Source organism: Megalops cyprinoides, chromosome 25, assembly GCF_013368585.1.
Source record: "Megalops cyprinoides isolate fMegCyp1 chromosome 25, fMegCyp1.pri, whole genome shotgun sequence".
Classification (NCBI taxonomy): domain Eukaryota; kingdom Metazoa; phylum Chordata; class Actinopteri; order Elopiformes; family Megalopidae; genus Megalops; species Megalops cyprinoides.
Genome location: NC_050607.1, coordinates 15,490,855 through 15,517,414, shown reverse-complemented (window position 1 = coordinate 15,517,414; position 26,560 = coordinate 15,490,855). Strand labels below are relative to the sequence as shown.

At 46.3% G+C, this 26,560-nt stretch overlaps 3 protein-coding genes across 3 annotated transcripts; 2 read left to right on the top strand and 1 right to left on the bottom strand.

The window, feature by feature from the left end:
• Positions 1 to 3,388: 3,388 nt before the first annotated feature.
• Positions 3,389 to 10,566, top strand: LOC118771778 (histidine ammonia-lyase-like). Its single transcript, XM_036519809.1, has 19 exons — positions 3,389 to 3,445; positions 3,739 to 3,766; positions 4,056 to 4,130; positions 4,272 to 4,344; positions 4,455 to 4,521; positions 4,786 to 4,823; positions 5,723 to 5,848; positions 6,010 to 6,149; positions 6,279 to 6,326; positions 7,241 to 7,388; positions 7,592 to 7,687; positions 7,812 to 7,870; positions 7,996 to 8,076; positions 8,288 to 8,353; positions 8,843 to 9,008; positions 9,202 to 9,336; positions 9,541 to 9,649; positions 9,738 to 9,807; positions 10,335 to 10,566. The coding sequence occupies exons 1-19, from the start codon at positions 3,438 to 3,440 to the stop codon at positions 10,410 to 10,412; spliced, it is 1,611 nt and encodes a 536-aa protein (XP_036375702.1). The 5' UTR covers positions 3,389 to 3,437; the 3' UTR covers positions 10,413 to 10,566.
• A 2,254-nt stretch (positions 10,567 to 12,820) lies between these two features.
• Positions 12,821 to 15,789, bottom strand: LOC118771727 (putative tetratricopeptide repeat protein 41). Its single transcript, XM_036519733.1, has 5 exons — positions 14,966 to 15,789; positions 14,367 to 14,584; positions 13,931 to 14,094; positions 13,304 to 13,751; positions 12,821 to 13,068 (listed from the first exon to the last, which is right to left on the bottom strand). Exons 1-5 carry the CDS (start codon positions 15,787 to 15,789, stop codon positions 12,821 to 12,823), a joined length of 1,902 nt encoding a protein of 633 aa, XP_036375626.1.
• Positions 15,790 to 17,070: 1,281 nt separating this feature from the next.
• Positions 17,071 to 26,157, top strand: LOC118771777 (endoplasmin). The gene is made up of 18 exons (XM_036519807.1): positions 17,071 to 17,234; positions 18,437 to 18,539; positions 19,198 to 19,339; positions 19,564 to 19,680; positions 20,281 to 20,612; positions 21,379 to 21,490; positions 21,875 to 22,006; positions 22,122 to 22,238; positions 22,423 to 22,560; positions 22,946 to 23,023; positions 23,160 to 23,225; positions 23,324 to 23,593; positions 24,024 to 24,269; positions 24,454 to 24,590; positions 24,706 to 24,784; positions 25,080 to 25,235; positions 25,345 to 25,479; positions 26,067 to 26,157. The coding sequence occupies exons 1-18, from the start codon at positions 17,186 to 17,188 to the stop codon at positions 26,100 to 26,102; spliced, it is 2,445 nt and encodes an 814-aa protein (XP_036375700.1). The 5' UTR covers positions 17,071 to 17,185; the 3' UTR covers positions 26,103 to 26,157.
• The last annotated feature ends 403 nt before the right edge of the window (positions 26,158 to 26,560 follow it).

Here is a 26,560-nt window from a genome sequence, read left to right as displayed (position 1 = left end):
GTAACGAAGGGCCCTCATGAGGGGGCTATGTCATAAGGCGCAAAAATTGTTGATTTGGTAAGTTACATTACAAGGCACGAATCAAACTATCAGTACTAGAAAATGGACTTTCAAAATCACCACCTAAACCTCACCATGAAAAGACACCAACTTCAGCACGAGTCAGCAAAAAGAAAACCGAAAATCCAAAGGCTGGGTAGAAATGCGGTAGTGGTAAAACTTATGCCTGAAATAGGCGCATTTTTTGTCCGCAAAATTGACCAGACATCTGTTGAAACTAGCATCAACAGTGAAGTTAGCAACACTGATGTTAGTTTAACTCTGGCATCTAACGCTAATTTATGTATTTATTTGTTTTTTACAGAAGTCTACCATTGTAGGCCTAACAGGAGGGTAAAGGTCAATTTACATGTGTTGAAAAACAAATAAAAGAATTGTTCACAAAAAAAAAAAAAATCCTGTTGTGGTGGTTTGCATTCACTATAGTATCATTTATGTCATTTATGTCTAAAATCTGTAGGATGTTTGTACAGCCTGGTAGTTAACTGGCACTTAACCAATCACTGTACAATTCCTCACAACTCACCTAATATTTGACCAAGCAAGTCTACCTAGAAGCTACATCTATGTCTGGTAATTGTTAGTAAGCTTATTCTGTTTATAGTTGTTTGGCATTTTTATATACTGTAGACCTATGTATGGTGTTGCCATGGTATTATTTCATATATGCCTTAAGTCTGTCTGTAGGATGTATACAGAGTCTGGTAGCTTGGCATTTAATACAGGTGTATGTAAATCTGTGGTCTTCACTGCTACAGTACTTTTCATACATGGCCTCACTTTTTTTGTTGTATAGTCGTGCGAAGGGGGCACTTGAGGTGTGGTCACCCTGGGGCACCACATGGTGCTAATCTGGGCCTGGCTGTTCATAACCCCAGCTCACGGCCTGAGGCCGACGCAGCACGACACTCCCTGTCCTCCGCCAGCACCACAGCACCACCGCCATTCGGTGGTTTATAGCCGTTCAGGGAGTGTGTGCGCGTACGAGAGAGCGCCGGGTCCTGCCGAGGCACGCCTGCCTTGATTGATAGCCCTGTCGCCTCACCCTTGAAGTCGTATAAAAGTCTCGGAGATCTCAGAGAGATCCAAACGTCGACCTGTAGACTGACGGCTGCAGCAGAGGAGGCTGGGTAACGCCCTGCGCCGAACGACAGCGGGTAAGATTTCGTGGTCCCTCATCAGGCCGCAGCCCCGGGGGGGTCAGTCGCTACCAGGTGCAGCGGTCGTGATCCTGCTATAGAGTACTGCGTGATCGGTTTGGCGTCTTCCTTGTTGCATTCCCTCCACCTCTCTTGATTAATTCCTAGATATTAATTTGGCAGCAGTTCTGCATAGCTGTTTTTCTCCCTTGAATGGTTGCCAGAATGCTGCAGGTCATAATCTCAGGTGGTTATATCTTTGTACAGTGTACATAGACTTGATTGTGTCAGTAAATACCTCTGTAAATGTAATATGAGATGTGCGGACATAGTGTAATGTCTTTAAAGACTGGCCTCCAATGGAGCAAGACTGTTACCCTGGCAAGACATTGATGCCAGAATCAACAATGGGCAGGGATGGCAATAGATGATCCATTTATTTGCATTCAAAGCCATTGGCCAACAAAAGTGACACTGCCCAAAAAGGAGTAGGAACGAGTTGAGCAAGCCTGCCGGCAGTTTAATTGGCTGTTTGAAAATGAAACGATTCTTTCGTTTAAATACAGTCAAATTCAGCCTCTATATTTTCTGTGCATCCCAGCCGTGACAACGGACTTGTGCAGGACACAGGGACAGGTAACAACCTCTTCTGATCCTCCCGTTCGAGCCAGAAAAGACTGCAGACATCCAGGCAAGAATCAAGATTTGCATTGTATTCAAGTTTGCATTGTATGCATTGTGTAATTATTTCTGAATTGGGGCAAACTGGCTATCAATTTTGTAATATTATATAACCCGTAGTTATGATCTGATAGAATGGTTAACAGCCTCTGAGGTGCTGAACAAGTAGGTATCAGAATTAACTGGGTGTTTTACCTCTATTTTTTTTTTTATTGATTTCAGCACTAGCAAACTCATGTTAGGTAAGTAAAGGTAAGAGGGAAATATTCTCTCACTTTCATTAAAAGACATTTGTTCTAAAATTAACAAGATTTTGAGGAAGAGTGCATTTATTTTTACTAGCGCAAACAGGCAACCAACAACATTCATAGAAGAAATGTCACACTGAGGTTGACAGAAAAAACTTTGGGGGTTCACATAGGAGGTGAAGGTCACACCGGAGGAAGATCAGAGAAAGAGATGCTGTGCTGTTATTCAGATCAGTTTCCAAAAGCTCAGTCAGTCCAAACTGGACTGAAAACCAGTAGGCACATGTGTCCCCAGGACCCAAACTGAGAATCACTGCCTCAGAGCCTGCAAAAGGGCTACAAGTAAACAGAATATTATGGAGCTATGCAATCTGAACACACCCATTTTGATTTTTGGTGTGTCCGTCTCCATAGGTTTTAGGCGTGTCTTGAATCATTGAAAGAGTTGACTGCCGAGGAATTAAAATTAATGCTTGCATTATATCTGTGTGTGTTCGGGCTGTCAGCTGACTATTTTTTCCTGTTAGTGAAATAACTAGTATTTTATTCGGATCTTATTTTTCTTTGGTTACATTGACATACGTTCCTGCATTCTTGGACATGGCAAACACGGGTGGAGCAGAGGCATTAAAGGATTGCAGGTGTGAACAGTTAGAGCAAGCTCCTCCAATAAAGAAGAGCCTGGCCGCTGCAATTCACATACCCGCTCAGTTTTTGTTTCGACAGGGTTGCAGTGTGGGGGGATGCCACAGTTATTTGTTTACATTACAGTGGTGTTACCTGTTTTGTAAGACTAGCCTTCATTTTCCAGCAGTACGGTACACTGCTGGCTTGGGCTAAAGAACGCTTTTCATGAAAGGTAGGCTGTGAAGTAGCCACACCACCCACATATGAAAAACAGAAGTGAACTTTGGCTTGACATTTGGTTGATGCAAAGAAATGCAGACCTCATAACGTGGAAAAAAACGTCGAATTGTTCAAATTGTTGTTTAGACCTGCCAGTCATGTGAGGTACATGAGGAGCCTGTCCCTAAGTTTTCATCTCATTTTTTAATATTTTCAGAATAAAAATTAAAAAGACAACACAACAGATTAAAAGATCAACCACTTTCTTTTGTTCTTGTCCTTGCTTCCTTAGCTATCTCTTGGGGGGGGGGGGTCACTTTTTTCCTTTTAGAATGTACGAACAGTACGAAGTTGCTCTGCTGAGAATTTACTATTTGTCACCACATCTCGTTTAAAAGAATTCTTCTCTTACAGGTATTCACTCTTCCCACTTCTGGATCCTTCGTCATCCTTCCCAAGAGCCATGTCTGTGTATCCTCTAATCCTGAGCTTTATTCCCCACATTTAAACACCATCTTACAATTACCCTCATTTGAACCAATTTTGTGCCTCTCCCCATATCTGAGAGCAATAGGGTGTTTGATTTTAAGTTTAAACAAAGGTGGACAAAGTTATTACGGCCACCCTGGGTCAGTTTCGACTACCTCTTTTATAGTTGAACTGAGAAGATCTGCTATTGTTCAGGAGGTTTCAATTTGTGGTGCAGATTGTTCAGGAGGTTTTAATTTGTGGTGCAGTTCCCCTTAACGACAAAAAAAAATCAGCTCTACAACTGGTCAGGAACCCACGCCAGTGAGTATCACTCTCAGTCACAACTTCTGGTTTCTCTATTGACCATGATAAAGACTGCCCTGCTAGGAAAGGGCCCTGTGTATATTCACTGAACTTAATGATGAGAGGATTGGTCCCTGCAGTGGGCGCAGGTCATGGGGCAAGCCACCCTGATCGCATACAGATCAGTGGATCGGCATTGGATTCTGTCCAGCGTGTCTTGTGATTTTATCACCATCATACTACAGCGTTGTGGAGATGAGCAAGCACCATATATTACATCTGCTGTTTTTATGACTTGTTTCGGCAGTTTATTTCCCTGGATGGACGCAGTCTCACTACAGAAGACCTGGTCGCTTTGGGAAAGGGGCACCTCAAGATAAAGGTCTCTCATGCAAATTGATCCAAGTAATAAATATGCCTGTAAAAGTTAAGGCATACCTGCCTTGCTGACCACCTGTCACAATGTTCTGAATGTATTCTGTGCGGGCCGCCCTCTTTGCTGACGGGACCGTTTCTGGTTTAGCTCACCCCAGAGGCTGAAGCTGGAGTCAAAGAGGCGAGAGCGGTCATCGAGAAGATCATAAAGGAGAAAAAAGGTGTGTGCACGTGTGTGTAAAAGGTTTACAGGTCCGGCAGCTGTTTCATCTTGCCAACAAAGGACTGCTCGGTGCAATATTTACTTTCTCATTCTCCCTCTCTCTCGTAGTTGTTTATGGAATCAACACAGGTTTCGGAAAATTCGCCAGCACAATCATACCAAATACGAAACTCAAGTAAGTTTACTCAACCGCTGCCATTTCCTTGGGCCTGTGAATGTCTCTCACTGGGGTTTTGTTTGACTTTGTTAATTAAGGAGAGAGTGATTTGAAGTGAATGGTCAAAACACAGCTTGATGTGCAGCTCTTTTGGACAGACAAAAGAGTGGGAGCAGGACTTTGAGGTGGTGGGGGGGGGGGGGGGGGGGGTCTATGGGGGTGAAAATGATGGCTCCTCTCTGGGCTGACGTTTTCTCACCATCGTCTGTCTTTGGTCCTCAGGGAGCTGCAGGAGAATTTGATCCGTTCTCATGCTGCAGGTAGGTGACCATTTTAGTCCATGCTTTGAAGCTCTTTAAAAATGTAATCTTTATTAAGCTGGGGGGGGGTTGGAGTGAACTGCTATTCAGAGTGACACTGATGTGAATCAGCGTGGCTAGGAAATAGGAGGGGTTACAAAGCCAATCAAATGTCAAATGTAGGGAGTGGTGCCAGTTTCATAACATTGGTGTGTGAATGTTCTGACTGATAATGCTGATAGACAATTGAACCCAGTATTGCCCTTGAAGATCTGTATGACATCTTTCTGTGTAATTAATGCCTCACTGCAAGGAGATTTCCGTTGGAACACTTTCAAGAGGGAAGACTGGCAAGGGCCATAAAACCGCTTTTATGAATGAGAAGGAATGCATCTCGGGATCTTTCCTTGCTTGTTACGTTACATCTTTTGTAGTATTATTTATTCCTTATCACTTATCAATAACTTAAGTGCAATTAACTGTGCAGTGAGCTCACTTACGGAAATTTTGCAACATGTTATCTTAATGGTGCAGTTGCATTTTATATTGTCCTATTGTTTTATGTTGTGTACTGTTCCCCACATGCCTGACTGTTGGCAAAGCAATTTCCTTTTCCTAATTCAAAATAAACCAGATCTTGATAGCTAATTCATGATCTATTCTAATTTCCAATAGTGCTTTCAAACTTAATAATTTCATTCTAACAAAAAAATTGGTGTAAGCAGTGTTGATTGCCTTAGGGAGCACAGGTTTGAATGTGGGCAGTGGGACTGGAGGTGGGTTTGAATGTAGACCGTGGGCCTGGACTCAGGTTTGAATGTCAGTCACTGGACTGGAGGTGGGTTTGAATGTGAGCTGTGAGTCTGGAGCTGGGTTCGAGCGTGACTGATCCTCTCTTCTCTCTGTGTTTCGGGGAGCAGGCGTCGGCAGCCCGCTCAGCCCTGAGAGAACCCGCATGCTTCTGGCCCTGAGGATCAACATTCTGTCCAAAGGACACAGCGGCGTCTCCCTGGAGATCCTGCACCAGATGATAGAGGCCTTCAATGGTAACCCTGACCTTCAGGTCGGCTGCTCTGCGCGGCTAATGGGACCAGAGCGGTGACTCATATTTAGCATAGTGATGCACTTGTTTGTGAGTCGCTCTGGGTAAGGGCGTTTGCTAAATGATGTAATGTAATGTGACGTCATATTCAAACTCTTTCTGCAGCGTCCTGTCTGTCCCTTGTCCCCGAGAAGGGGACAGTGGGTGCCAGTGGAGACCTTGCCCCCCTGTCTCACCTCACTTTGGGGCTGATGGGAGAAGGGGAGATGTGGTCACCTGAGACCGGCTGGGGTGATGCCAAAGCAGTGAGTGCTTCTTACTGTCTGCTCCCAGAATTCAAGGCTGTCAAACCTGAAAACAATGTGACTCTACCAGTGTGGTGTTTGACCTCTCACCTCTGACCTTTGTCCACTTCCATTCTCATTCTTGTTTAGGTTCTGGAGGCTCATGGGCTGAAACCCATCGTACTGGGGCCAAAAGAGGTGCAGTATAACCCCCCTTTGGTTTAATATGCTGCTGTGGGACTGTGGTTTTGTTGAAGGTTAATTTGAGCGGAGCCTTCAGGTGGTTTTCAGGAGAGCGAAGCTTTATTCATGTACCCTGCAGGGTAGAGCCAACACACACACACACACAGACACGGTGTCTGATGAGCCTGCCCCTCACAAGGCACAGACAGAATACATAGAAAAGTTGGTTAGGTCAAAACTGGTGCACCTACCCAACTTCCTCTTATCAGTTCCTCCTCAGAACTGGTGCTGGCTGGTGCTGCGGTCGGGGCACAGTTGCATACTAGCGCACTACCTTAAGCAGATAGATATCATCCCTAATTTTGCAATTACACATTGGTCATTTTAGTTTTGCAAGTACACACTCTCATGTAATAATGCACATACGACACATACACCAGGGCCCAGTATCTTTCCACTCGTGATGCAGTTCATATAGTTCATTCTAAGGTTACCATCTGACATCCTCACATGATTTTTATTTCCACAGGTCTTGTCTAGCTGTCTGTTATTCAGTAGTGCGCACGGTACGGCGTGTAACTCAGGGGGACGTGTTGATGGCCTTTGCTTCTCTGCTCTCTCCCATCCTACCTCCCTCGCTCTGTCCTTCCTTGCACATGCCCTCATTTTCCCCCTCCCTCCCTTCCCCTTCTCCTAATTCCTCCCACCCTGCCTATTCTGTCATTTCTTTTCCACCTCGCTCACTCCCTCCCTTGGCCCCGCCCTCCACCCGCCTTCTGTCCCATTGGCCGCCCCCTTGTGCCCCATTGGCCACAACCTCTAATCACCCTCCGTCCCATTGGCCCATCCCTGTGTCCTTGTGGCCGCACCCTCTTACCTGCCCTACGCCCCTTGATCGCTCCCTCTGCCCTGCCCTTCCCTCCTCCCAGGGCCTGGCCTTGAATAACGGGACCCAGCTGATCACGTCCCTGGGGGCGGAGGCCGTGGAGAGAGCTCTGGCCATCGCCAGACAGGCCGACATCATCGCAGCCTTCACGCTGCAGGTGCTGAAGGGGACCAACAAGGCCTTCGACAGCGGTGAGGGGAGGACTCAATCTCTCAATCAGATCCATTGATCTGGATCTATGTAACAGCTTGTTAGATGGGAGTCTATCAGCTGATCTAATTGTTAGGCCTGAGTGTGTTTAGTAAGGGATGGCTCTCTGCTTGGTTGGGGCTGACCTCAAGGTGTGCATCTGATGAACTGGCACTGAGTCCATTCTGACCTCTCTCTCCACCAGACATCCACATGGCGCGGCCACACCTTGGCCAGATGGCGGTAGCGTGGAGGTTCAGCTCCGTGCTGGACTCGGATGTCTTCTCCTCCGAGATCACAGGTGAGCAGACGTTAACCCCCCCGTCTGCGACATTCATGACAGTGGAAACCTCGCAAACCTCTGGCCGAGGGTCAGGGGTCCGCACGTTCGCCGTCTCACTTCCTGTGCTGCGTTTCCTTTCCAGAACGTAACAAACCGCACGAGAGAGTGCAGGACGCTTACACACTTCGCTGCTGCCCCCAGGTCAGCGATCCGAACTCAATTCCCCTACACGCTCTTGAGCTACGTGATAGCTGTGTGGTTTGGAGATACGCTTTTGAACACGTGAGTAGTGAGCGGGCGTTAAACTCTGGTGTAATCTCTGCCAGGTCCACGGCGTGGCCAATGACACCATCGCTTTCGTCAAGAGCATCTTGACGACCGAGCTGAACAGCGCGACGGACAACCCCGTATCCTCTCTGTACCCCCAGTACCTCATGCTTCCCATTTCCACACACTTTCGTCAAGGGCTTGGAATGCCTGGCGTGAACATACTTGTGTCTCTGGGAAAACGGCTCGCTCGCTTCCAGCTGCAGTTCTAAGCCATTTGTGTCGAGCATTTCAAAGAGTGTTGATGCAGAGCTGATTTTACTTTGAAATGAACCTGAACGCTTCCTCCAGCTGGTTTTTGCTAAAGACGATAAGATTGTCTCTGGTGGAAATTTCCATGGAGAGTACCCTGCCAAGGTGAGTGTCTCTGTGTAATATCTCAATTTTCCTGTTTCCTGTTCCTGCTAGCACCAGTTAACCCTGGTTAACTAAAACATAATAACCATGACATGCTGTATAGTAGGGAGGGCCATTTGTGGTGTGTTATTTTGTTGATGAGCTAGGCTGAATCTATCTTTGTATTTATTGGGAAGAGTCCCATGGGTCTCTGATTATAAATTCCAGAAAGTTACTCCATGCATTTTTTTTCTCTGTCTGAATAAATTCTTTTAAGTATTACTGAGAAATGTACTCATGCGCTCTGGTTCTGTTGACAGGGCTTAGCAGCCTAAGAATCAATCAGCCTCTCTTATTTACACCAACAATTTTTTTTAGAGATTTTAGTATATCTCTGCAGATGTAGACAACAGTTTGTGTCCTGTTGGTAAACCGCCAAAACAGCCGTGCTGCTGCAATGTTGTAGAAACGTTGAGAGAACATTCTGTGTTGTCCCGCCCCCCGCCTCAGGCCCTGGACTTCCTGGCCATCGGGGTGCACGAGCTGGCCTCCATCAGCGAGAGGCGGATCGAGCGCCTGTGTAACCCTTCCCTCAGCGAGCTGCCCGCCTTCCTGGTCAGCGGCGGCGGGCTCAACTCCGGCTTCATGATCGCGCACTGCACCGCCGCGGCTCTGGGTGAGTCTGCACCTTCCCATGCCAGCACGTGTGTGTGTGTGTATGTGAGTGTCTGGATGTATGACCCTATATGTGAGTATGTGAGTGCCTGTACCCGTGTGTTTTTATGTATGTGTGTATGTCTTCACGCTCACATGTGTGTGAGTTGGGATTGTGTGCATGTGTGAGCATGCGTGTGCTCTGTCCCTCACAGTGTCAGAGAATAAGGTGCTGTGCCATCCTTCCTCGGTGGACTCCCTGTCCACCAGCGCTGCCACTGAGGACCACGTCTCCATGGGTGGCTGGTCGGCCAGGAAGGCCCTCCAGGTGGTGGAGCATGTGGAGCAAGGTGTGTTTCCCGAAGACTAAGCCTTATCTCAGCGAGTCAGCTAAGAGGAAAGAACGATAAGAAGACTCATTGTTCAGAAGGAGATCGCCAGCACCCTTTGTACAATAAAGCTACTGTAACTGCTCACACAGTTTTTAATGAGCTCGGCTTTGGCTCCAGACAAAAAGGTTTATTGTCATTGACACAGTGCCTATCTTCATGTAGTTCTTGCCATTGAGCTGCTGGCTGCCTGTCAGGCTCTGGAGTTTCACCGCCCCCTGAAGGCCACTGCCCCTCTGGAGGCTGTCTATGAGCTGGTGCGCTCGGTTGTCAGGTAAAGACTCTAGTTCCCGCAGCACCCTGGTCTTACTCAGAATGTTCTGGAATATGCTGTGATGGCCTGTCTGCTTGTGTCCCATCAGGCCGTGGGACCAGGACCGCATCATGTTTACTGACATCGAGGCAGCTCACAAACTTCTGCGGGAGGAAAAGGTGAGCAGCTCTTCCCCACACACACCATGCTGGTACTGTACTGATATTACACTGTTACTGCACTGACACACCACACTGTCACTGCATTGACACATGACACTTATTATGCTAACATTATAATATTACTTTACTGACATTATACTGTTACTGTACTGACACATGACACTGTTACTGTGCTGATATACTGTCACTGTACTACACAGTTACTGTACTGACACACCACACTGTTATTATACAGGCAAAACATGCTGTTACTGGACTGACACATCACACACATCACACAGTTACTGTACTAACACATTGTGTTGTTACTGTACTGACACATCACACTGTTATTGTGTGGCACACCGCGCTATTACTTCACTGACTTTGAGATTCCATACCCGTATTGGTAAAGGCCTGCGTGTAGTACGAGTCCTGCTCCGTTTGTAATAGCGTCAGAAGAACACGCACTCCACATTCTGGAATTCTGATGGTGGTGGAACACCAGGTGAGCCTCTCACCCCTGCCTCCGTTCTATCCCACAGGTGTGGGAAGCTGTCTGTCCCTACGTGGAGCAGTACAGCAAGAAACACCCACCACCCTATGCTCCCGGGACGCATTGATGGCGCAGACTCACCTCACCCCTGTTACATCTGTCCAAAATGCCACCCGAAAATCCATCTGTAGCACCTTTCAAACCTGTCTCTGTCTCACGTTTACCAGATCATGTTACCATGAATGTAATCAATTAATACTGCTTCTTCTAATCAATTAATACCATCACCATAACACAGTTTTGTATTCAAATCATATATGCAAAGCTTTTCAAATGTATAATGCTTCATTAAATACGTTTTAATGGCAGCTTACATAAAGGCTCCTATTCATTTCACTGCTTGTTGAGTAGTGTCTTTCTCTTATTTTATTGCTGTTGGTAAAAGAAACAGAGACCCGCTAGATATCACTTTTAATGATAGTTGTCAGTTTGAATGAAAGAAAAAGCGAAAAGATGGTGCCAATACTAGCATTGTGCATGCGGGTAGATGTGATGTGGAAAGTTAGAGGAGATTGGAGGTCTTTGTCTGGTGGAAATGAATTTCGCACGTCTGTTGCTGTTCCCTGTCTAGCTGTGGCTGAACAGGTTGATGGTTGTCATCCACACATGTATGTGCATGCATGTATGTGCACATCCTAAAATTCCCTGAGGCATTTATAGTGAGTTCGCATTCCAGGAGCAGACAACTGAATTTCAACCACAGTAACAAAGATGTATGAAGTGTGCTTTTTTGCTCATTGATACATAAAATTATCTCTACTTTAACTGCGTAATGTTAGCCCCTATAAGCCTGTCCAACCGATTCAGTCAGCGAGTACCTAATAAATAAGTCTTTCCTTAGAACTATGCAGATTCTACACACATGGAGTAGTATGTAAGCTAATTACACATGGGCGAGGCAGATGCCCATGCAGGCATCCTCTGGGTCAGCCTATTTGGGGTGTCCCACAGAATACTAAATTACTACAATGGCCCTGATGGCTCACTCCTTATCATAAAAATTTAATTCTGTGCCGTCAAACTCAATGTGAATACACAGAATCCAGATACAACCATAGAGCTGTACGATAATTGGTCATGGTGCAATTATTTTGAGCATTTATTGGAGAATTTTGTGGGATTTCTTCCTGTCACATCATTGCAAATCCTCCTCTCACCATCGGTCTGTTCTGGCTGGATAGCCTGTTTAATCAGCCACATGATTTAAACAGCCACAACTGTTCATTGTAGCTCAGTGCAAAACATTGTGGGCAATTACGGGTCTACAGGACACAGTGTCCATGTGGTAGGTTTTGCTTTCACACAAGTATGATAAAAGCTACCGTGTTAAATTTGAATAACGTTTAAATTGTGTTCCTCTTTTTGAAGGGGTTGGAAACGCTCTGCCCAGAGTTCTGTGGTCCCAAATTAACACATCACACCTCTGCTTCCACATTTCAATGTTTTATAATGCACTATAACTTTGAAACACAGTATTTTCTTTTCATATAAAAATGATAGTCAAATGAGTGAAGGCAATGGGGATGGCCAATGGCATTTGGGAAGCAATGCCAATGGGAAGCAAAAGGTAGCATTCATTTAGAACAGTGCCGTTATGTTGGCAAATACTTGTTTCTACAATGAATGTTTTTTTGTGAAAGACAGCATAAATATGGTAAATACGGTTTAATAGGTTAGCAGCCTGATAAAATACTTTACCTAATACATCATCGCCATCTGGCGGTGAGAATAGGACAGTGACGTTACCCGTATTTCTGATCAAGAAAAAGAAGATCATTAAAATCATAATCGGGAAATAATCTGATGCCAATTCTTGTCAAAACTCGGAAATTATTTTATTATTATATATTTTATAAACATTAGAATTTATAGAATTTATTTGCAGTCCGACGGAGAAAAATACAGCGTAATATTAACTTTTAGAATTTGAATAGAAATTCAATTCCAATATGTTACCACAAGAGGGCAGAGTTTACCACAAATCCGTCTTTTTCTTCCTTTCCGACGGCAGCTCAATGCCAGAATACATCCACCAGAGGACAGTGTTGACCAAAAACCACTTCCTTTTTTGTGAATTGATTAAAATCTTAAGTTTTGCGGGCTAAAATTTAGAACACACGACGCGAATCACATATTGTTCCCCTGTAAACTAGTATTAATTAAATGTAATTAGTTAGTAGTCTAACCATAAGTGCATCTTGACAGACATACAACCAAACTTCTGCACACTCCATCTCTGAACTCAGATGCCTTTTATACAGTCAAGGGTATGTAACTGATACGTGTTTATGCTGTGGGTTATGTTTTCTAAGATGTTTTTAACTAAACAGGCTGTGGGGGAGTGATCATAGGCATACCAATTAATATCCAGGGTAGGCTCTTGTTTTTGATATATTCACTGGGCCATCACAGACACAGACAGTGTTTGTTAAGTTACGACAACACTCAACACAACAGTGTCAGCCTTTCAGTCTGTCACTCACTCCAAAGGAGGAGCTCCACTGCCTGGCTCAGTGATTGGTGGGTGAAGGTCAGCTGACCGCCAGGCCTCTCCTGGACCCAGGGCCCTGCAGCAGAGCGAAACAGGGCCCAGTTCAGAGGCAGGACCCGCCAGGCCCCATGGTACCCAAACTCTTCCAGCAAGGAGGGAACCTCCTCCGCTCTCAGCCCAGAGTAGGACAGGTGGATCAGGCACAGGGTATCCCACACCCAGCCTCGCAGCTCTGGAGAGGGACAGACAAAGGGTTAACACACCAGACAGGCATGTATAAAAAGATGTACTATGTTCAGAAATTATATTTGTGCCAAGTGAGGTTTGAGAGATCTTTATGGCCTCTGGTGACAGAACTGGACCATTGAGAAATGGACCATGAGTCAACATGATGTATTAATGTTTGAAATTTGGCTTTGGATGAATGTCGACTGATACACCCAAACAGAAAAGTAAAAATATCTTGCCTGTCTTGGGGGCAGTGGGAGGAGGGACTCTCTTTCGTCTCTTTGGTCTTGTCTCCGAGGCCCAGCTGTAGTCATTAATCCAACGCTTTATCACTTTAGCCCACAGCTCTGGGATGGAGTCCACTTCCAGGTACTCCTCCATCAGCTCTTCCTCCTCCTCTTCCTCCCTCAGGTCATTGCCCAGAATAGCCAGAAACATCGGCAGAAGGCCTAGCTTTTTTCCCATGATGCTTTGCAGCATAGGCCCAGGCACCTCTTTGCATGGCAGGGCCAGATGCCTGAGTAGGACATTCTGCCTGGTAACAGCATCTGATAGGCTGGGACAGTTCAACACCTGTACATCCTTCCTACATGTCAGGGATTTGTAGGGGAGGTCTGTGGAGGTGGCAGTGACAATTAGCTTACACCAGGTAGGCAAAGCATCAGGAAGCCACTGTAGTTCCTTCACCTGTGGTGAACTATAAGAGGTTTAATGCTTCATATTGTTCTCTTTCATTCGAAAAGAATCAGTGTCGTTATCCCAGCAAATTCAAAATTCCCAATGTGGTCAGCATTGCAATGGGAACAGTCATTGGAGAACTAGTATGGAATCTAAAGGGAAACTATGAGGTGGAGCAAGTGGTGTACCTGCTGTGCTGAGAGACCCAGGGTTCCGGTCAGCTGATCCAGTCCATCCAGAACCAGGACACAGGGTCCAAGAGCACTGGCAACGAGGAAGTCCTGAACCACCTGACAGATGGGCCTGGGCTCCACCCGCTCCTCCACCCTCTCACTCCACTCAGCCTGCAGACCTATGGAGTCAAGGCCCACATCACAGTCACCTCACTCAACCTCTAGAAACATACTCTAATAAGGGCTGTCACTGCTGACAAAGAGTAAGAGTGCTGTATATAAGCCGAACAAACAACAGTAACCATGCGTGACATTTTCATGTATGTTTTATGAACCTCATACAATTTTTATATTTATTTTTATCAAATTTTCTGGCAGTGTTTGGCAGATACCAAGTCAAAGCAATGAACTACGTCATACAGTGTGCATAGTCAGTCATATTGAATAGTACCATAGTGGGCCTGGCGAAGCAGAGAGATGCATTGTCTCAGCATAGTCCTGACATCGGTGGTGGAGAGACTCAATCCAGGGAAGTGAGGGATCACAAGAAGTCCCAGGTTCTTCTTGCAGAACACCTGGAGCCACCAGGCGACCAGAGATGTCTTCCCACAACCCCTCGGCCCACAGAGCAGTAGTATCGACTTCTCTGGCTCCCCGCTGTTTCCCTCACTTAAGACAACGGAGAATAATGAGCACATCTCCTAACTGTCCAAATGGGTTTATTCTCATTACTTGAAAAAAATGGTGAACCGCCTTCCTGTGTCAATGCTGAGTGATTGAAATCCCACCGGCATTTACTGATGCCCTACCTTATGAGCTGAAGCTCAGGGTTGCCAGGGAGAGGCACAGCGGTCTGAGGACTGATGTCACGAGTTGCAGAAAGTGCAAAAGAGTCAAGACTATCAAGCACTTGTGTGGCTTGTGTCCAGGGAACAAACCGCTGAAGCCGCTCCTCAACAAAGCCTTCAGAACACCAGTGCTGCCCTGGAAGAAATTTACAGCAGGTGACAATGCTGAGAGTCTTGGAAACACAATATTGTTATTCCACACAATGAAAACTGACCTGAGTGTTCTGATTGTGCGTCTAAGCGGTAAAGCTGTTCGATGATGCAGCTCCAGTCTCTCTTCACCAGGTCACCGAGCTCCTCAACGTTTCTAAAGAACCTGACTGGCAGACACCTATCCACAATCCACGTCTTCAGCTCCCTCATCCTCCGCCTCTCGTATTCCGTCTGGCTGGTCCATACCTTCAGCAACAGCGCCCTCTGTCTTTCGTCCGGGGCTTCCCCTTCTCCCTCCTGAAAGGAGTAATCTCTGAAGTAGAAGAAAAGCGCCCCCCTGGGATCCTTCACGCGTACGGCCTGGGCGATCTCCAGTTCGGTGAGGCTGCATGTCTGGTTCCTGCCCTGGAGGACCCAGGGGTAGCCGCTCTTGCTGGCCAAATGCAAATTTCTCTCCACGTCGGACGGCCCTTCGTACCTCGCCCCAGAGGCGGGCAGAGGCGGTGAGCCCTCGGAACGCCACTGACCGTAGCGGTGTCCCAGCAGGCATAGAAAGAAGGGGGAGCAGCTTATGAGGTCAAGGCTGACCTTCAGCCGCTGGGAGGAGACGGGGCGATGGTTGTGGACACTGTGGTGATCGTGGCCCTCCCCCTCCTCCTCTGCCCCCATCTCCCCGTCACTCCACTGGAGGTCCAGGGCTCTGAAGCAGGTCCCTCTGGTCTGGCACAGTGTATCCAGTTGTGGAAAGATGTGACTTCTCAGGTACTCCTTCTCCTGCGGCAGGTCATCAGGCACAGAGCAGAGGTAAGGCTGGAGAGGGGCTATTTGAATGAGGGTGGGATACGCTCCCCTGTTGTCTTCCTGGAGCTCCATTTCCTCTAAGTTCTGTTAAAGCACATAACCATCTCTCTCTCTCGACACATGCAACGTAACTATCCCAATGATTCACAGTCATAATCTGGGGTATTGACGGAGCTGAACCCATAAATCCATGTTTGTTGAGAGACCAGGTCACCCCAATTTTTCCAACTTGGCAGAGTGTCCTACTTTCTATTTTCCAGTCCTGCACACTGTGAATAACAATTTAAGCAGACAAAAACTGATTTTCTGACCAAAGTTGCTTGCAGTGGAAATGCTCCAACAACAGCAAAATGGTTTCAAAATATAAATTTTTCTTTGATTCATACTATCTGACATTCTGTATCCGGAGGTTTGTTTACAAGGTAGTAATTTCTGCAACATAGCCATACGGAAGCTACATGTTACATTTTGCAATGGTGGGAAATTCTGAGGCAGAAATACAACATAAAGTGGTTGACGGAAATTGCATAATCCTCCTGCAATGCTGAGGTTATAAATCTATAACCTGTTAAATATGGGGCCCCTTTTTCTGTCCTCAAAAGAAAAAAAATGTTTCAAATTGTAAAATTACACGTGAGAACCAGAAATCCCTGAAAACCAAGTTTGTCGGATTAACGATCGCGGCTGAACTTGAGAAACGCTAGAATAATCATTGCAAAAGCGTTCCAACTAAGTTTAAAATAATTTTTACTTGGGAGCTTACACATGCAACATCGCGCATGCAAATTCTTATCTCAGTAGCGACAGCATAAACTTTCAGAGGTAAAAATAATAAGAATAAGCAAAATATGTTTTTGTAAATGTTGTGTTTGCAGCTCCGATTTCGTTAAACCTCACCTGCGTAAAATCAAACACTTCTGACAGTACTGTCGCCAGGGACCAAAGTGTTGCCTCTACCGGACCTTAGCAACAAAGACAACGTGGTCGTTAAGGTAAACGTCCTGCGTTTCCCGGATGTCTAGCCTTCATGCCACAAACCGGTCCAGTGTGTTTCTTTTACCACTTTATACAATTGAAGCTTATACATTGGATTGATTCTGCTTTATTTTTAAAAAATATGACAATGGTTAGAAGACAAGCTATAGGCAAATCACATAACACTTTCATACACAGCTATTGTTCAACCAATGGAATCCAGCCACGATTTCGACGTATAAATTCGGACATGGAAGGTTTCAATTGGGCGTTCGCAGCCACAAATCCTTCAGCGATTGGTTGTTTGTTTTGCGTGGTGTGCAGCGATTGGTCGTTTTCTATTTTCCACCTCTTTCAGCCTGGGGTTTTAATAAAGGGGACAGAAAGATAGAGAAGAATTGAGTCTTGTGCCGGTCAACAGGGAATAAATAAACGTGGTGAGGACGATCATCTTATCTGTAATCTTAACTGAATCCTGAAGCTGTTTGCAAATATGAAGCAACTGTGGATCATAGGTCTGCTGTGTGCTCTTCTTGCATTCTGTAAGTACCGCATACATCATTATCAGTCTTCTTGCTAGAGAGGTATTCACTTGCACCTGACTCCTCTGTAATCGACTTTAGTATTTTGCTCGCTTGATTACCTGGTGTTTAGATTACTTGGTATTTAATTTGATTATAGTCTATCTCCGCTGTCTATCTTATTATGCATACTGTGTAAACTGTGTAAAGTGTAAACGTGTTATCGATGCTCGCTGTCATTCTTCCCGAAATGTCATTTCCCCACACGTGTTTCTAGAAGTTTCTTGCATCTCCTTAAGCATAAACTTAATCGAGTCAGCGGGCCAACTAACAGTCTGTCGACCCATGTAGCTAACTAGATAGCCAGTTATGATTTAGGTTGCAACAATTGCCCCAAAAACGTAGCAGACCAGCTGTCGTTTACAGGTACTGGCGAAGTGTTGTTAAGTAGGCAGCTAACGCTAGTAAACTGTGTGGTTGTTCTTGCTAGCGTGGCAGCCGGTAGTTATGCCAAATGTAACATGCTTTTATTCTGCTCAGTGTGCAAAAGCGAGCCGTTTGTTTTCCAGAAACTGTATGGCTTGGCATGAAAGCCAAATAACTTGATAACAGTTGGATATGCGCACCATAGAATGAGCATGTGTTTTTGACAAAATTACTTGTCGTTAGGAAGGCAAAACAGCATTTGGACTCCGGTTTGTTCCATTCAGTGGAAAATGCAGGAAGCAAACATCTTGGCTGTACCAGTCAAGGTGAACTGTACTTGAGTTTGTCATCTTATCTATCTTCGTCCAGGCTCTTGGCTCTTGTGTATTTTGGAGCGATAACACGCCCGCTTTGAAAGGTGGCCCTGTCTTTGACCGTGCAAGCAATGTTGTAGATCTTCCAACGCCTGCACTTTGAGGACAGACTGCTCCATCGAACCCATATTCCGCTGCTTGGCCGACAGGCGCAGCTGAGACCTTTCCTCAGTTGTTGTTCATCTACGCTGACGGTGCGACTTGACTTTAATAAGGCTGAACACAATTTAATGGGGACTTACATTTAAGTAGAGATGGACATTGCAGTATACCAGCCATAGGCACCAGGCCAGGTGGCACGCCGTTCTGAAAGCACTAGCGTCAGGCGTGAGTTTCCGGTAATGGACTGCGATGTTATTTGCATGTTGAGAAGAACCGTCATCCTTCTTTTTGGTGTACTAAGGGTTTCTTTTTCTTTTACAGCATCTGTCAGAGCAGATGATGATGTGGACATCGACGGGACAGTAGAGGAGGACCTGGGGAAAAGCCGGGATGGCTCCAGGACCGACGACGAGGTGGTCCAGAGGTGCGTGCATTAAGCAGAAATAACGGGTTAAACAACTGCAGCACCCTTGCATGAGTGCTGCCCCTGTCCCCTCTACTGCTCTTGCATTTCAAGAGCACTGATCAGAGATCCTTGCAACAAAGGCCTGCAGATATGCACTTCCTGCCCCTAAGAACAGACCTGCTTGCAGGGAGATGCCCCATGCAGTAGTTGTCTGATCTAGGGCCAGTTTTGCTGTTTAGCTTATCATGGTTAAGGCTGTAATTGTGGGAAGTAAATATAGCACTAGATCAGCACTTGCAGGCAGGGAGGTGAGGCGTGTAGATTATTCCCAGGGTGCTGCCTGGGCAATAAGGCAGTCATTAAGGTGCCGCTGTCATATGGCTCACAGGTGCGTCCCTGTGAGAAGGGAGCAGCCCACAGTGCGTCCCTGGACTCAAGGTTGCAGGTGGAGACAGATTAAATGGGGTCTCCCGAGATACTTTGAGATGAGTTGCCTTGATTAATTCCTTTCACCATTTGTGCATTCTAAAGCCCCCCCCCCCCCCCCCCCCCCCCCCCGTTTCCCACAGCAGCACTGTTCTCTGATCAGTGGTTAGCAAGCAACAGCTGTGCTCAAAGTCAGATTTCCATAGGGCCAGAGAGGAGTGCTGATCCCAGTTTCTCTTCCCAATCGCAGGGAGGAGGAGGCGATCCAGCTGGACGGCCTGAACCCGAGTCAGATAAAGGAGATCCGGGAGAAGTCGGAGAAGCACGTCTTCCAGGCTGAAGTCAACAGGATGATGAAACTGATCATCAACTCCCTGTACAAGAACAAGGAGGTGGGCAACATTTGCCGTTTCTAGTCATCTACCACAGTGGAGCCTCTCCCTGAATGTATGTTCAGGTTGCAGTTTCTCTGGGAGGCTCAACAGTAAAAATAAGTTAAAGCTTCATGTGGCCTTATTTTGGCACCTGTTGTCAGGTGTGTTTTAAATCCTGTTCCTGTCTAAGGTGTCGTGTGTGACATCAGCTGTTGTTTATCTTATACTCTGTTTGCATTCAGATCTTCCTCAGAGAGCTGATATCCAATGCCTCTGATGCCCTGGATAAGATCCGGTTGCTCTCCCTGACCGATGAGAATGCGCTTGCTGGCAACGAGGAACTGACAGTCAAAATCAAGGTGGGTAAAGTTACCCTCCCCTGAAGTTACCCCCTCATGCTAGAGAGTCTGACGGATCCTCCACCTGAGCAATCAGAACCGACAACTGAAAAACGAAAGCCCCTGAGCCCTGCAAACAGGATGGGGAATTTGCATTGCAAAACATGAGCTGAGGATTCATGCATATTAAGGGAGCGCCACTGGGGTGAACAGGGTCATGGTTTCAGATGGAACACCCTACTCCACAAGGGGAACTAGAGGCTGTGATCATCCGAAATCACATTTCTGTCAGTCAGTTTGATGTTTGATTGACGTGATTTTAACAAAACTGAAAAAAAGAATGTTTATTTAAATCAGTCAATTGAAAATATATTTTTAGAACTTTTATTCACTCTTGAGATACAGAAGACGTCTCTTGCAAGGCATCCAAGATTATTCTTCTACATGAACATGAAGATGTGCCTGGCACTTTGGGTTTAGGAATTGTCTTTCAAAATGCATCTTCTGCATTCAGTCCACATCAATGTTTGCATGGGTTAAGTAAACATCATTAGGATCCAACCAGAGGTACATACTGAGGTGAAGGGATTCGTAGACATGTATATTTGCATTTATCTGCAGTCTGATAAGGAGAAGAACATGCTCCACATCACGGACACGGGCATTGGCATGACCAGAGAGGACCTGGTGAAGAACCTGGGCACCATCGCCAAATCTGGCACCAGCGAGTTCCTCAACAAGATGACCGAGATGCAGAGCGAGGGCCAGTCCACCTCCGAGCTCATCGGTCAGTTCGGCGTGGGTTTCTACTCCGCCTTCCTGGTGGCCGACCGCGTCATTGTGACCTCCAAGCACAACAACGGCACTCAGCACATCTGGGAGTCGGACTCCAACGAGTTCTCGGTCATCGAGGACCCCCGCGGGAACACGTTGGGCAGGGGAACCACCATCACGTGAGTTGCCGCTGACCGCCACGACCATCCAGTAAAATGCATACACCTCACTGTAGCTTTGGGTAACCTGCTGTACATTGTCACTTCAGAGGAGAGTCTGGTATAGGATTCAGACCATGCAATAACAACAAATCTAATGTTGGATTTCAGCAAAGAATGGCACTTCTACAAAGCATAAGCACAAACCATTCAGAGAGTTGGCAAACTAATTCCCGCCAGTCTTGAGTGGATATAGATAAGTAAGTTGGTAGATTTGTGCCGCAGAAGCCACAACCCAAAAGTCTCCAGGTGCGTAAATATTCAGTTGCTGTACACATGATCACTTGGATAAATGGGTTAGGCTAATTGATCCAATGAACCTGTAGTCACATGGATGAGTGAAGTGGAATAATATTTCCAGTGGGGTAGTTGTAGTTCAGTAGCTGAATACATGAACTGAGAAATTAACAGCTGCTCCCCAGGGCTAGTTTCCCTTCCCCTTTTGGCATCAGTCTCAACAGGTTTCTTATATTCTGTCTGCACATGTTACTCAGTTTACAGATAGAAACACAGGAGACCTTTTGTCTTGTCACTTCATGTTCAGAACAAAGGGACTGGCATAACATTGTTCTGGTTGCATCACTGTGCTGTGATATACTTGTCTCCAATGCCCTGGCAAAAGATTAACTGCTGCCATTTTATTGAGTTTAATGTATGACATATGTTGGCAAAATAGTTCTGTGCCAGAGCGTAACATGGCTGTGAATGTGTTGCTTCTTTGTAACAGGTTGGTGATGAAGGAGGAGGCATCGGATTACCTGGAGCTGGAGACTATTAAGAACCTGGTGAAGAAATACTCCCAGTTCATCAACTTCCCCATCTACGTCTGGAGCAGCAAGGTGAGAGAGACTCACGTCTGCTGTCTCTATAAATGTTGGGTTCAGGAGCAAGCACGCTGCCCAACCACTCTCACAAGTGGAACTGTTTCTGTGTGTGGGAAGGAAGATCTCTCCCACTGGATGAAAAAGTAATTTGCACCCAGAATGGCTGAGTGCATTGCATTGTCAGAACACTCCGATGTGTCTTTATAGGTCAGAACGTGCTATGCTTGTTGCAGCAAATCCTTTCAAGTTGAGCATGAGAAAACTGTATTTGCTTATATGCTAAATCAGTTATAGCACCTTTTGATTCGAAGCTGCCAATGAATAATCAGAGAAACAAGATGCTGTGTTGTGGTAACATTCTGGTAATGTTGTGGTAACGTTCTGCTGCTTCTTGTCCAGACTGAGACCGTGGAGGAGCCCATCGAGGAGGACGAGGCTGAGGCCGAGGCAGAAAAGAAGGACGATGCCACCGAAGACGAAGCTGAAGTCGAGGAGGAGGAGGAGGACAAGGATAAACCGAAGACTAAGAAGGTCAGAGCGTTGGCAGCATTAGCTGTGCCAGCTCAGAGAGTAGGAAGCCATTCTCACATTTTAAAATCCCTACAACCCAAACAAACATTGTTCTGTTCGTCCCCTCCATCTGTAGGTGGAGAAGACCGTGTGGGACTGGGAGCTGATGAACGATATCAAGCCCATCTGGCAGAGGCCAGCAAAGGAGGTGGAGGAGGAGGAGTACAAAGCCTTCTACAAGACCTTCTCACGGGTATGGCCCATTTTAATGCATTTTTGATATTCAGAACGCCTCTGCTAGCTGAGGATTAATAACACAGTATACTGGTCAGGAGAGAACAGGTTATCCACGAAAAGCCTGGGCCTAGTGTGTAATGGCCAGTGTTTGAGTACCCTGTATCTGATGTGATAATCTGATTCTGTGTCCCCCTGAACAGGACACAGATGAACCCATGTCCCACATCCACTTCACTGCCGAGGGAGAGGTCACGTTCAAGTCCATCCTCTTTGTGCCTAGCATGGCACCACGGGGGCTCTTTGACGAGTACGGGTCCAAGAAGAACGACTTCATCAAGGTAGGGCAATAATCTGTTTGACTTTTCAACTTGCTATTGACTTTTCCTACACTTCCTACAGAAGTGTAGAGCCATTATACCTATGTAATAACATGGTTTATATAAGAACACCTTATTACTCTTTATGTAGTTAATTAAAAGCCTCAACACTTAATGCAGTTATATGTGTACTTAATGCTTATATAGCACTTGTACATGAGTAGTACTTGAAATTGTACTCAGCATTTGGGGATTTCCATACTGTACTGTGTAATGGTGTACTTAAATAAAAAATTAAAAGGCACTAAATTATGAAATTACATGGGCAGGAGGACACTCATGGGTTAACTAATTCACAAAATGTATACATTTTTGCATAACTGTGAACTCTTTCCTTCATTCACAGCTGTTTGTCCGTAGAGTGTTCATCACAGATGACTTCCACGACATGATGCCTAAATACCTGAACTTTGTCAAGGGCGTGGTAAGCAACTCTCGGTTTTTGTGAGGGAGAGGTTTTCTGTCACGTGATTGAAGCAGCCATCAAGTTAAGCATTCAGCTGACAGCACCGCAGTGACAAATGTTGGGCTTGGTGTTTAATGTGCCTTATTCTTAACAGGTTGACTCCGATGACCTTCCCTTGAACGTGTCCAGAGAGACCCTGCAGCAGCACAAACTCCTCAAGGTGAGAGTCAGTCTGGACTGGTCTAGGGGAAATCACCCTGCCCTCCTGGTCGCCTTCTGAACAGCTTGGTTCATTGACCCTTTTTCCCTGCCCCGCAGGTCATCCGCAAGAAGCTGGTGCGCAAGACCCTGGACATGATCAAGAAGATCGCCGAGGAGCAGTACAACGAGAAGTTCTGGAAGGAGTTCGGCACCAACATCAAGCTGGGCGTGATCGAGGACCACTCCAACCGGACCCGGCTGGCCAAGCTGCTGCGCTTCCAGACCTCCCACAGCGAGTCGGGGCTCTCCAGCCTGGAGCAGTATGTGGAGCGCATGAAGGAGAAGCAGGACAAGATCTACTTCATGGCCGGGACCAGCAGGAAAGAGGTAGGAGCCATTACAGAGTGCAGAAGCCTCTGCCCATCACAAGCAAATTACAGTGCGAAAGCGGAAGTAGACGACTAATTCAAGGTTATCATAAATATCAGTCCATAAGGCTGAGTTGTTCTGAGTAGTGCTCTGAGAGTAGGAAACTTGTCAGTGGTGCCTCACCTCCTGTCACCTCCCCATTACATTACATTTCATTACAGTGTCATTTAGCAGATGCTCTTATTCAGAGCGGCTTACATAGGTTACAATTTTTACATGTTACCAGTTCATATAGCTGGATATTTACTGAGGCAATTGTAGATTAAGCACCTTGCCCAAGGAAACAACAGCAGTAGCCCAGCAAGGAACTGAACCAGCAACCTTTCAGGCACTACACCACAATGCTGCTCATAACACCTTCCGTGACTGTACCGTACCCCTCTCTCAGGCGGAGTCCTCCCCCTTCGTGGAGAAGCTTCTGAAGAAGGGCTACGAGGTGATCTACCTGACAGAGCCCGTGGACGAGTACTGCATCCAAGCCCTGCCCGAGTTTGACGGCAAGCGCTTCCAGAACGTGGCCAAGGAGGGCGTGAAGTTCGAGGAGAGCGAAAAGGCCAAGGAGAAGAGGGAGGCACTGGAGAAGGAGTTTGAACCCCTCACCACCTGGATGAAGGACAATGCCCTGAAAGACAAGGTAGTGTATAACCGGACTCAGGAAAACCTCATTGAAATGTACTCATGTTGGCCGCTCCCTTTTGCTAGACCCCAAGTGAGCATGTCCAGAAAACCTTTGACACCTTGTGCTCTGCGCTACCTTTCGCTCCTCCAGTTCCTTGAAGGTTATTCAGTCTAAACCTTAACGTGTTTTTCCCTTCCAGATTGAGAAGGCCGTTCTTTCCCAGAGGCTGACCAAGTCTCCCTGTGCCCTGGTGGCCAGTCAGTATGGCTGGTCTGGGAACATGGAAAGGATCATGAAGGCACAGGCTTACCAGACAGGAAAGGACATTTCCACAAAGTGAGTCATTTCAGTCTTCAGTAGAGCCCATCTCTCTGCTGGAACATAACCCTTGAATACATCGTAGACCTGATATTAATCCACTGTATTTACATGTATTAACATTATATTCCAGTTACTATGCAAGCCAGAAGAAGACTTTAGAAATCAACCCCAAACATCCTCTCATCAAGGAGATGCTGAAGAGAGTCAGCGTAAGTTTCTCACATTCATATGTCAGTTGTCAGTAAAAAGTGTAGAGGTGACTGGTTGTAGTGATTAATGATAGTTCCAGAGCATTGGAAACTCTTCCAGCCGTCATTAATGATAAGCTTTGATGGTGAACCAGCTAGTGGGGAAAGCGTGGAAGCAGGGGTGCATTGTATGATGACCCCAGTGTATTGTGGGTTTAAATTTACAATGGCTGCTTTTTTAAAATCCAGTTGTGTGAGTGGGAGACTTGGAGCTGAAGGAGTGAGCGTTCCCCACTGATGCCCTTTGTCCCCACAGGATAACGCAGAGGACCAGACGGCGGCTGACCTGGCGGTGGTCCTGTTCGAGACGGCCACCCTCCGCTCAGGGTACCAGCTGGCCGACATGAAGGCCTACGGGGACAGGATAGAGCGGATGCTGAGGCTCAGTATGAACGTGGACCTCAATGCGCAGGCAAGTGGCAAACAGGGAGAACGGCAGGCAAAATCACGACCGCTTGGATCAAGCATCACGAGCATCCTGGGAGAGTATGTGGGCTCAGCTGTTCTTCAACCCCTTGCAGGTGGAGGAGGAGCCAGAGGAGGAGCCAGAGGAGGAGCCTGAGGAGGAGCCTGAGGAGCCAGCAGAGGAAGAGGAAGAAGAGGTGGAAGTAAAAGCTGAAGAGGAGGAGGGGGAGGAGGCGGCAGAAGAAGAAACGGTAAGCAGGGTTTAGAGTCAGGCCACCAATAAAACCGTGGAGGGTGGCTTAAAACGAGAAGTCCCCTTTCCTGGTCAGAGCTGTCTAAAGCTTGGACAAGGGACACAGACATTTTTTTTTTCTTTCAACCACTCCACCCCTTGTAGGCCTTTTCAGGCTCCAGATAAGTGATAGCTTTACAAACACAACAAATGTTTTTAAATGCATAAGGCTGGCCAGATTTTACAGATTAACATAACGCAGGCATGCACAAAAACATAGTCAGCATGTTGTTATTATTAGATTGTCAGATATGCTTCTGCGATACCAGCATCCATGTTTTTCTGTATGTTAAGTCCTGGCATGTCTTCAGTCCGTTACAATACCAATTGCTGAAAACTGATCAGAGATCAGTGAAGCTGAGGGAGATAGTTTAGGAATGCAGTCAGAAACATGAAATTTGCAGCTTTAAGCACTTTGGAACAAAGGTCAGGGCAGAGCTTGGGGCTTAGGGCTTTGTAAAAAAAGGTTGTCTAGCATGTAACCCTCTCTGAGACATCCACATACTGACAACATACTGACAACAGCAATGTTCTTTGCTTCTGCAGGCCACGACAGGAAAAAGATCAACGGATGAGTTGTAAAGCAACGACCAGGGGAGGGGCGGGGCCAGGATAAAAGACTGGAACCAAGGAGCCAATGTGCACTCTTCAGAGGGGTGGGGGGCGGGGCGGGGGCGGGGACAGGGGCTGGCTGGGATTTGGGTTTTTTAAGAGGGGCTTTTTTGTTACATTCCTCATGATTGTAAATTTGTTAATATTTAACTGACCTGAATTATGAATTGATATCGTCCTGTCACGTGAACCATTAAATGTTTCCGGAAAGGGATGTTTTGTGAGGTTTTTTTTTTTTTGTATGTGTCAAAAAATCTTGGCAAAATTGTTTCCTCAATAGTTACCCTCAGGCCAGTTACAGTAGAATTTGTTTGTCTTGGCCAGGAAGAGCAAGTGTTGGTACTTTAAAGTATAGAAGGTTGGGCCTTTTCTTTCTTAGTGCTATGCTCAACATCCACTAACTGTGAGAGGGAGGTTAATTTCAGGAA

What these genes read in the sequence shown, in the direction of transcription:
- LOC118771778 (XM_036519809.1), top strand. An exon ending in GCTGGGGTGATGCCAAAGCA is followed by an intron (nt 6,150 to 6,278) that starts GTGAGTGCTTCT and finishes ATTCTTGTTTAG; the next exon opens with GTTCTGGAGGCTCATGGGCT. An exon ending in TCGTACTGGGGCCAAAAGAG is followed by an intron (nt 6,327 to 7,240) that starts GTGCAGTATAAC and finishes CCCTCCTCCCAG; the next exon opens with GGCCTGGCCTTGAATAACGG.
- LOC118771727 (XM_036519733.1), bottom strand. Translation starts at nt 15,789, where the DNA reads ATGGAGCTCCAGGAAGACAACAGGGGAGCGTATCCCACCCTCATTCAA. An exon ending in GCTTCGCCAGGCCCACTATG is followed by an intron (nt 14,095 to 14,366) that starts GTACTATTCAAT and finishes TTGACTCCATAG; the next exon opens with GTCTGCAGGCTGAGTGGAGT. An exon ending in TGGGTCTCTCAGCACAGCAG is followed by an intron (nt 13,752 to 13,930) that starts GTACACCACTTG and finishes AGTTCACCACAG; the next exon opens with GTGAAGGAACTACAGTGGCT.
- LOC118771777 (XM_036519807.1), top strand. Translation starts at nt 17,186, where the DNA reads ATGAAGCAACTGTGGATCATAGGTCTGCTGTGTGCTCTTCTTGCATTC. An exon ending in AACTGACAGTCAAAATCAAG is followed by an intron (nt 19,681 to 20,280) that starts GTGGGTAAAGTT and finishes ATTTATCTGCAG; the next exon opens with TCTGATAAGGAGAAGAACAT. An exon ending in GGAAAGGACATTTCCACAAA is followed by an intron (nt 24,591 to 24,705) that starts GTGAGTCATTTC and finishes ATTATATTCCAG; the next exon opens with TTACTATGCAAGCCAGAAGA.